The 10,000-nt window shown below is 46.0% G+C and overlaps 1 protein-coding gene across 1 annotated transcript in view; it reads right to left on the bottom strand.

The window, feature by feature from the left end:
* Positions 1–10,000, bottom strand: part of ulk4 (unc-51 like kinase 4) — an 84,202-nt gene that overhangs the window by 68,669 nt on the left and 5,533 nt on the right. Inside the window, exons 10-16 of the mRNA XM_030783255.1 lie at positions 9,322–9,391; positions 8,516–8,582; positions 7,899–8,006; positions 7,583–7,643; positions 7,144–7,331; positions 5,334–5,380; positions 4,380–4,458 (exon numbers count right to left, since the gene is read on the bottom strand). Of these exons, the coding sequence (XP_030639115.1) occupies positions 4,380–4,458; positions 5,334–5,380; positions 7,144–7,331; positions 7,583–7,643; positions 7,899–8,006; positions 8,516–8,582; positions 9,322–9,391 (620 nt within the window). The remainder of the gene's footprint in view (positions 1–4,379; positions 4,459–5,333; positions 5,381–7,143; positions 7,332–7,582; positions 7,644–7,898; positions 8,007–8,515; positions 8,583–9,321; positions 9,392–10,000) is intronic.

Genomic DNA, 10,000 nt, shown 5'->3' with positions numbered 1-10,000 from the left:
GCTCCGTGTTAAAGTCTTCCTAAGGGTTGGTTTTCTTTTTTAATGATGGAAAAATACAGGATGGGAGCGAAGACACTACAGGGTGTGTCTGTAGTCCCTAATCTGTGAGGGACAGGTACGAATCCTGGTGTTGACCAGCTGGATTCAGTTTCTGTGCGTGACCATCTCCCTTCCTCCAACTACTGACAGGTTTATGTTTCTCTGCTGAATGGGAATGAGGCAGGAGAGAGTGAGGGACCTGGACCCGTCTTTCACAAACTGCCTTGGATAAGAATATTTATTCCAAATAAGCACACAGACACACGCGCACACACACACACACACAAACCACACATACACATGTGTCTGCAAATACACACTCACACACTCATTTGGCAAACTCACCCCACCCCCACCCATAGATATGCATACACAAACAAATAAACATAAACACAGCCTGGTTCTTAGCATCAGCATCTCACTGCTCTCTCTCTCTCTGTCTCTCTCTCAGTTCAGATGTGGGCTGATGGTATAAGATACGCCAGTCTGTCTCTCTCTCTCTCTCTCTCTGTCTCTCTCTCAGTTCAGATGTGGGCTGATGGTATAAGATACGCCAGTCTGTCTCTCTCTCTCTCTCACTGCGGCAGCTCTCCCAGCAGGGTGCTATGCAAATAGGTCCAACTGGGCGCAAGCCTACCCGCAGCCGCTAAAGCCCCATAAACGATGACTTTGCAGGGAACAGATGTTAGCGGCTGTGTTTGATGCTCTTTGGCAGCCCAAGACACATGCTGATGATGATGATGATGATGATGATGATTCCCGAAAACGGGGGAGGGGGAGAAAGAAAGAGAGAGAGAGAGAGAGAAAAAAAACAAACAAGGCTGAGCCGGAGTTTTCTTCCCACCCCAAAAACACATCATTATCATCATCACACCGCACTCATCAATTCTCCCTCCCTCCCTGCCTCTGGCTCTCTCTCTCTCTCTGTCTCTCTCTCTCGCTCTGGCTCTCTCTCTCTCTCTGTCTCTCTCTCTCTCTCTCTCTTGCTCTGGCTCTCTCTCTCTCTCTGTCTCTCTCTCTCTCTCTCTCCGCCCGTCCTTCCCACCCTCTCCGGTTCTCGCCCTGAGGAGGAACAGACGTGGGTTTAAACCGTGTCGAGGCTGCGGGCTGCACAGGGCCATGCAACGTTAAGCGGCACTGCAGGACTCCACGCCGCAGGTGTGGGTGTATGGAAGGCCTCCCTGCCGATTTGGGATCAGCCCCGGGCTTAGGGTGACGGTGTAGATTAGGCGTGGGAGTCAGCGGAGCTGATCCTTGATCAGCAGTCGAGGGATTCTTGTCTCAGTGAGCAGGGCAGCCTCTGGAGGAGGTACAGAGATGGTCTTTCATTCATCAGGATGGAGGTGGTCCACGGATCCAAGGAGAACAACGGATGCATCTGTTCCGAGTGATATTCCCATGGAGCGCAATAGCAAGCTACACTATCGTTCCAATAAAAGAGGAGCATTATGAAAAAATGAACTGCTTACAGACACAGACAAACACATGCTGACAGCCCAGCACTGAAAGCGAGTCATAAAAAACACCATTCCACTCCAAAGTCTGTCAAATTACATGATATAAACCTTTTCCTATAAAATCCTCTTGTAATCTGTAATCATGTAAACTTAAAACTCTCTCTGAGATCATCTTTAAAATCTGAATGATCACAGATGGGATATCCAGAGCTGTGTGTGCGTGTTCGTGTAAGATTCACAAGGTTAGGAATTTTAATAATGGAATGTCATGAAGCTGTGCTTCGAGGGATACTGTGGCTAGGAAACGGTGACTGTGAAGACCAGTCAGGGCTGGATTCATTTTCCTGCCATGATACTCATCTTAGTCTAGGAAATCCATAAATACGGTTAAGAGAGCGGAGAAAAGAGGGAGAGAGAGGAAGAGAGAGAGAGAGAAAAAGAGAGAGAGAAAAAGAGCAGACAGTGTGAGCAGGTGGTGGTGAAGAGAGAACGGTGGTGTCATTCGAGGGACAGAGAGATGGTCTGTGTCTCTGACGGTCAGTTTGGATCAATATCATTCTGCAGTCCAGCCAGGCAGCTCCACCACCAGAAAAGGAAAAAAAAGCAAACACACAGCCAAACACACAGGACACTGAGTGCCAAGCAGAGCTGAATGGACTCTACCCCCGGTCGGCTCTGACCAGGGTTCTGAGAGCATAGCGTGCCTTCAAATCAGCACACACAGGCTTTCTGTTTTTTGGGGGGTTTTTTTTAAGACTTGACAACAAGCTAGATATTGACATGGTATAATGCTGCATTTCTGAGGCTCGTTTGAAACAAAGCAGTGAAATGCAGAGTGTGAAAAAAGAGGAAAGGCGTGAAAAATGGGTCCAGGTTTTGCACTCGCTGAGAGCGGCTGCAGGTTTTAGCCTGTAGCTCCGGGCTCTTGTCCTCGGGCAGGAACTAAGGCTGCGCTGTCTGACTCCTCAGAGAGCGCGCACGCAACCCGCACACGCACCCGCACCCGCACCCGCACACGCACACACGTGAATTCAAGCTGGCGGCACAGGGGAGAGAGTTGCCTGTACCAGGGAAAAAGATTCATTTAACACTTCATTAGAGCTCAAGCTAAACCACTCACAGCAAACACACAGCCTGAGTCTCAAAGAGGATTAATACAGAGAGAGAGAGAGAGAGAGAGAGAGAGAGAGAGAGAGAGAGAGAGAGAGAGAGAGAGAGAGAGAGAGAGAGACAGAGACGGGGGAGGGAGGGTAAAGGGGGAGGTGGGGGTGAGGAGGTACCCTTCAGAGGAAAAACTTTTTTCCACACATTACCAATAATTCTATAAGTCCCCTTTTCCTGCCGAAACAGCCCCTGTGTGATGACTAGTTATAGTGGCTTACTGTGGTGGTGTTAGTCCACCTTCCAACTGTTGTCTCTGCAGCAAGCAAGTGTTCAGGGGGTGAAACCAAGAAGAGAATCTGTCATAGCAGAGACAGAGCATAACGCCATGACTCCGTATTACGGCATATTCAGCGCGCTAACGCTGTTACACCTTCTGACCAATTACACACCTCCCATAAGCTAAGACTGTCATTCCAACACCTCACGCTCAACCCTCCCGGAGCCGCGGCAGGGCGAGAGAAAGGGGAGAGATAAGAGGAAGCCTCCGCTTTTCAAAGCCCCAACAAAGAGAGAACGGCGAGAGAGAAATCGCCATGACCGAGGCAAACTGTCAGACACGGCACCCCTACAGAGACTGGCACAGGAACCCCACAGTATCACTCACACGCTTCCCAAACACCAGCTGGCTCACTCTTAAAATGGCGGGAAGCCGGGCGAGTGGGCTGTAAGCTACCGTTTCAGAGAACAGCACAGAAAAAGAGAGAGAGAGAGAGAGAGAAAGAGAGAGAGAGGGAGAGAGAGAGAGAGAGGGAGAGAGAGAGAGAGAGAGAGAGAGAGAGAGAGAGAGAGAGAGAGAGAGAGAGAGAGCCTGGGCTACACCAACGCCAGCCTTGCTAGTATGCGGCTGGCGGCCATTTTGTTTTTCGTTCATCGTTTCTGGTAATGTCTCCTTTCTTTTTTCTTTCTTTCCCTCTTTTTTTCCACCGCAACAACAACAAAAAAAAAAAGAGTGGGAGACGGCACAGGAAATCACTGCAAGCCCATGTAAGCTATGGATCAAGGGCGGAGGCTCGCGATTCGACATCAAATAGAATCCTGTTTGTGAAATGATTAACCACAATGCCACTCTTCAGCCCTTTGATGATTTGTTAACGCTTTCGTAAGCGCGTTTGGGCAGCGCAATGCAACTCGCCTGTCCTCTCCGCACTCAGGGCTACAGTGACAAGACTTGGTAATTTCCATTTGACAATATTGGATTTCACGTGCTTTAGAGTGAGTGATAGACAGAGGGAAAAATGTCTGGGGCTTTTTTTTTTTCCAGTACACTGTAGTACTCTGAGCAAAAACTCTCATGTTAAGCAACAGTGGCCTCTGGTGGTGAACTAGGAGTATTTCACCATTCACACTCTGCAGCTGCGTTTCCAGCCGTTGTTCCTGTGTTCATGGCTAATGCATGCAGTACAGGAGCATGCTATGTCAGCAGTCATTTGTAAAACTCTGTATCCAGTATAATGATCTGTGTCAAACAGATTCATGTCTAGCCTTTGCATTTAAGGCACCACACAATTTCATTAAGGTCTACATGAGACTTCCTCTGAAAGATTCTAGTACTAATGAATCTTGTACTAAGTATAGTACATGTCTGCAATGCTGCTGAGGGGAAAATGTAGAGCCATTGTCACAGACATATCAGAGCTATTTAGGTTATAACTAACACACACACACATACAAATGCACACACACACACACACACACACACAAATGCGCGCACACACTCACCTCCGTGATTGGAACATTCTCTCTGAGCTCTGTGCAGTGGGAGGCCAGGAGGCCTATGACTCTCATCACTTTGGTCTTCCTGAAACATACACACACACACATAATATGTACAGTTCACTACCCAACATGAAGCTACGAAAGCCCATTGGATCTAATACTTGTCACTCAAATTGTACGAGATGCTGATAACATACAGAAGTACAAAGTGTGGGTGCTCCATTTTAAACGCATAAATAATTCTTCTCTTCACCACTGTGCTCTGTGGTTCTTTGTGAATTCTGTGTAGTGGAAACCCGAGCCTTTGTATTCTAGTATTGAGAGTTTAATCAGCTCTTGTCCAGTCAGTTCACAGTCATTGCATTTCGTTTGCCCTGTGCGTCCAACCCGTCTCAGTCCTGTGTTTTGTCACGGTGTTCTCAGTAAAAGAGTCACACACAGCACAGCAGGATCCAGTCTCATGTGGAGTCATGACAACCAGGTTACTAAGGCCAACATTACCCTGGGCATGTTCATTTAGAAGCATCAACGTACCATTCGATTACATGGCCAATAACCATATTTCATTTATAATAATGGAACAGCAATATAAAAAAATCATGCTTTAAGTCAGTGTAGTGTGAGACAAACACATGACTATATCTCATACACTAATATTTTAATACATATATTATCAGCTTCCATTAAAGCATTACAGAAAGCAAAAACAATGTGTATATAGCCTTAATTGAGTGAATGTTGAAAGCGTTTATTATGGTTTTTGGGGAGGTGCGTGAATGTTGGTTGCGGACAGCCAAACTGCAGAGCAGAGAGCATAAGACTCTAATCCACTCTGACACCAACGTGCCACATGCCAGTCATTCTTTCCATACACACATACAGGAGGAGAGGGAGAGAGAGAGAGAGGGGGCAGTTGGCAGTGGACTGAAACACTGTGTTGTACATGATGATACTCACACATCCCAGTTAGACGCCAAACGCAGCTGCTGTGTCAACAGTGAGAACTATTACAAAACAGAGAAAAAGACAGAGAGAGAGAGACAGAGAGAGAGAGAGAGAGAGAGAAAATATATAATTTGTTAATTCTCCCTGAGTTCTGCAGTACTACTCTATAGCACACACAGACATACTAGACACATATACACACACACTCATATGATATAGTGCTTAAAATCAGTCAAGTATGCCGAAAACATGAAGCTGTTTGAAGATCAATCATTTCACTTGTGTACAGTGACACTCATCCTAACCAAGAGGCACTGCAGTGTAACTGTGGTGGTTTCTAAGAGAGAGATGCTGTCCATCAGTATTTTTAGATATGTTGGCGCTACCTGGTGGTCAGATACAGTATTGTCTGATGGCACAAATGAGCAGACTAGGATGAACTGTTAGCAGCTTGGCAGAAAAGTACAGGCAAGTGTACAGTATTTATGGTCAGCCAGATTCTGCTGGGTTGCTGCGTTCAGACATTATCCAAAATGGATAACTCCACAGAAATACCCTCATCTTTCAGTGCCTCTCTAACTTCAGCCAGTTTTTGTTTTTTTTTTACACAGAGGGGCATGCAGTATTCACTATGTCAGGGCTCACATGTGTCTGAGGACAAATTTAGAGTTAAGAGTGTTGCCCAAGCACATTTCAGTTTGAAAGCTCAGATTCAGACTCACACCGCTCTGGTCACTGAGGTCTTTCAGTGACCAGTCAGCAGTTATCGGCCTCAGGGCGGTTAGACCTGCAGGGGCAGCATCAGAGACCACTTCCAATAAGTCCCTGATTAAATCTCTCTTAATGTGATTGAGCGAAACCACACAACACAATCAATCACATCAGATTATCAATCTTCTGTGTCACCCACATGCAACACCGACAATTCACTGCAGTTTTCTTTACTTCAAAAAACAGACACAGATTAAGTTTCAGGAAAAAAAAAGAAAATAACTGTGAGTGTAAGGACTAGGATGTTGTGGGGAGAGCGAGAGACGGGTGGAGTTTCTGGCCGTGGGCGGTAATCAGGGTGTGTGTTCTCTGAAGAAAGGAGATGAGGAGGAAACTCTGTTTCAGACGGGGTGGGAAAGGTGACGGAAGCATCCGGCGTTCGCCGGACAAACCATTGTTGTACTTCCTACAGAATGAGCGGGGCCACTCCGACACTGAAGGGCAGCTTCCAACACGGCGCAAAATGACAAGCAAATGTGAAATGGGTTTTTTACATTACAGACAACAGATGTAACTCATCAGGGTAAGTGGTGTGAGGTAATGTTAAATCCCAGTGAAGCCTAGTGTATGAGTCGTGACTGTAGTCACCAAAAAAACTATGTGTCAGATACTGGACACTCCTCCAATGTGTTTGGTCTCCTAACCACACCTAACACACGACGCATTAGAGGAATTCAGAACGTTCGAAATTCTTGAGTACACTCTGAAAGATATCATTTATACCCCCTTCTTTCCACGTATTCAAAAAACTTAAAAGCCACGTTAGGCCCCGTGGAGAATTCTGAAAATCGATTCTCTCACACTGGTGAACCGTAAATCACTTCTCAAGGTCATTTCAGTCATTTCAACTGAACCCAGACCCAGACCCTAGTATAGACCCTGATCACAACCAGACCTCAGAGAGCCGGTAAACGTAACTCTAGCCTTTTAATGGCTGGGCTGTTTCCCCAGCTCTCTTCCACTCTTTCTTGGTCTTTTATCTGGTGTCCTTTTCAGTGTGTGTGTGATGCTGTTGAGTGTTTTTAGAGGAGCTGAACCGGGCCTGTCTTACCAGGCGGGAGTGGGTGAGACGTGTGGCCGCGTCTCTGTGACTGGCCACGTTGCACAGGTAGCAGAGCAGGTTGAGTTTCGTACGGGCCGCCGAGGTGGTGGAGGACTTATCGGCTGACTCCAGCACAGAGCACAGCTGCTGCAGGAAGACTGACCAGTCCTCTGAGCTCAGAGACACCAGTTTCTCAGCTGTGAGGACACAGAGAGCACAGTCAGCTGGGGAGAGGGGGGGTGTGTGTGTGTGTGTGTGAGGGGGGGAAAAGTTGGTAAGAATGACTCAGACAGATGACTGTGTGGTGAGAGGGTGTGTACATGTCTCTTAGAGACTCTTGCTGTGCTTGTGAGTTTGTGTATATATGATTTTGTGTGAGTGAGTTTGCTGGAGCAGAGTGAGAGAGACTCTGTCTTCACCTGAAGGATTCCATGTCCCATGAATTTACCTGAATATGCTGGCACACACAGCGTCTTGGAGTCAAATCGTACAGGAGCGCTCTTCAAAATCTGAGAGTCACAGTATCACAAATGAACATGAAATTTAACAGTACAATAAAAAAAATAAATAAATAAAATATTATAAGTATTCTGGGAGCGGAACATATCTACACATTGCACAATTCAGTATTAGAAAAATGACTAACAAGAATAACCTACCTTTTATTTTTTTTTTCATATCACATTATTTTTCCCATCACATCATCTATGTGCTCATCAGTCACCACATATGCGGTATGTAAGAAGTGAGTTGAGTTCATGTACCTTTGGGTTGTCCATTATGGGAGTGACTGTGAGGTCAGATTCAGTGTATAACAGCTCCTTAATGGAGGACCCCATGTCATTCTCCACATTCTCCAGTAAACTGTCATCCTACAACAGATGAGCAAAAACAATATTTCACGTACAATCTGAGACAATCCTCGTTTTTTCCACTTTAACAAAACAAGGCTGGTTTCAAGTAAAGATTGTCTAAAACGAGCTGTTTTTGGGTCCCGTTGGACAGTTTTCACTTTGTTTAATATACCTCAGATGAGAAATTAGGTTACTTATGGGTATCGAGGGTTTTAACTTGCAAGTGGACAGGAATATATTTTTGCGCAATTCCTCGGCCACGCAGCAGAGGGCGCCGTGGCCTCACAGGCCAGGTTGGCCAGAGCGTGGCCTGCCGAGGCCCAGCGCTGATTCAGGGTCTGTGGGTAGGAGCTGATGAAGGCCAAGGGGGCATTCCTCAGTGCTGATTTCACTCTGCCTCCGCAGGCCAGGACAGATTTCTGATAGTCCGGCCAACCATTGTGTGCTTGGCCACGGCGCCCTGCCTGTCTGCTCTGCCTGCCAGCAGGAGAGATAAGCTCTCTCACAGCGAGGCAGAAAACACTCACGTGTGTCGACTCCACACCGCTCTCACTCTCTCTGCCTGCGCCGCTGGTCCTGGGCGTTGGGCGGGAGCTTGGGTATCAAAGTAAACAAAAACAAATAAGTCAAATAAAAACACTGACACGTCCTGGTCGGGTCTGTACAAGTTCCGAGCTCCTGTGCTGACATGCTGGGTGACAGTGAGGCATGTTTAGTGCTTCGCTAACCAACAGGACTCAGCAAACAGCGTGTGTCTGAGTCGCTTGAAAAGACTTCACTGTGTAAAGAGGCATTCACACAGGGGAGTCTTTGTTGTAGTTCTTGCAGGAGCAGAGAAGAATAGTTAATCATAACTGTGATTGGGTAGAGACTGAACCCACTCACTGCCCTGCCCCACCCTGCACTGCTGTCTCAGTCACATGAGCTCAGAGAGAGGTAGGCAGGAAAAGAACAGCAGTGGACAGGAGACAATGGTTTTTGCCCTGACTTAAATCAAGTTTCAGGTTCATGTTCAGGTTACTTTATTTGTACCCGGAGGTAGATTTGGTTCATTGTAGACGAAGTCATCATCCTTCTTAACCCATGCTTTACAAACAACACTGACAACTTACAAGTTGCCTGAGAAGAACAAAACTGATCTAATGTTCGGACAACTAACACACATATTTGACAATCATGGCAGGTCAAACTTTGGAACGGTGGAAAAAAATCTTTGTAGTTAAGCGTATGTTAAACATGTATGTTTGAATGTCTTGGACAGGTCAAGTATTGAATGTCAAACATGTGAAGTGAAGAGGAAAGGCCAGTAAACAGCAGGTGAGACCTGGATTACCTGAGCAGAAAGATTGACTCTCTGGCGTCTGTGTCCAGGGCAGACTTCGGTCTGAACTCTGTCATGTTGTCTGCAACACAACAGACAAAATAAATTACTCATAACAATATTGAAAGTAAACAATTTATGGAAAGTGGAGCATTTGAAACCAACGGCTGTGCACCCTGAGAAAGACACTCTCTAGCAAGAGAACATTTTAGAGTTTCATTTCAAAAACAGACTCTGACTAACACCCTGTTTATACATAATTTACTCTGGAATACTGTCAATTTCAGGATTCTCATGGATTAATGTTTAAAACAATGACACCTAAGGGCAAAATGATTGAGTGAGTACAGTTACATAACCTTTGGCTGTTGCCATGTTCTGTTGTGACCATACAGATGGAATCAGCTGTGGTATTAACTAATAGAAGTCATTCATAAAGGCTTGATCTGCTTTCTCTCTCTGTCTCTCACACACACACACACACACACACATTCACATAACTGAACACAAAGACATGAGCACACTCACACAGCCATTCAAACACTAACGGTCATAGTAAGTCAGTACAATACAAATGAAATAAAAATGAACAAACACAGTTTTATATGTCGCACTCTCACCCTCGTGTCACACTCACTGCACAGAAATGCTGGGATACATTCTCCTCCCAATTACACACATAGTGCAAAAG

The sequence above is a fragment of the Chanos chanos genome, chromosome 8 (genome assembly GCF_902362185.1).
Source record: "Chanos chanos chromosome 8, fChaCha1.1, whole genome shotgun sequence".
In the NCBI taxonomy this organism is placed as follows: Eukaryota; Metazoa; Chordata; class Actinopteri; order Gonorynchiformes; family Chanidae; genus Chanos; species Chanos chanos.
Note: the sequence above shows the minus strand (reverse complement) of the source record. Positions and strands in the feature narration are given on the sequence as shown.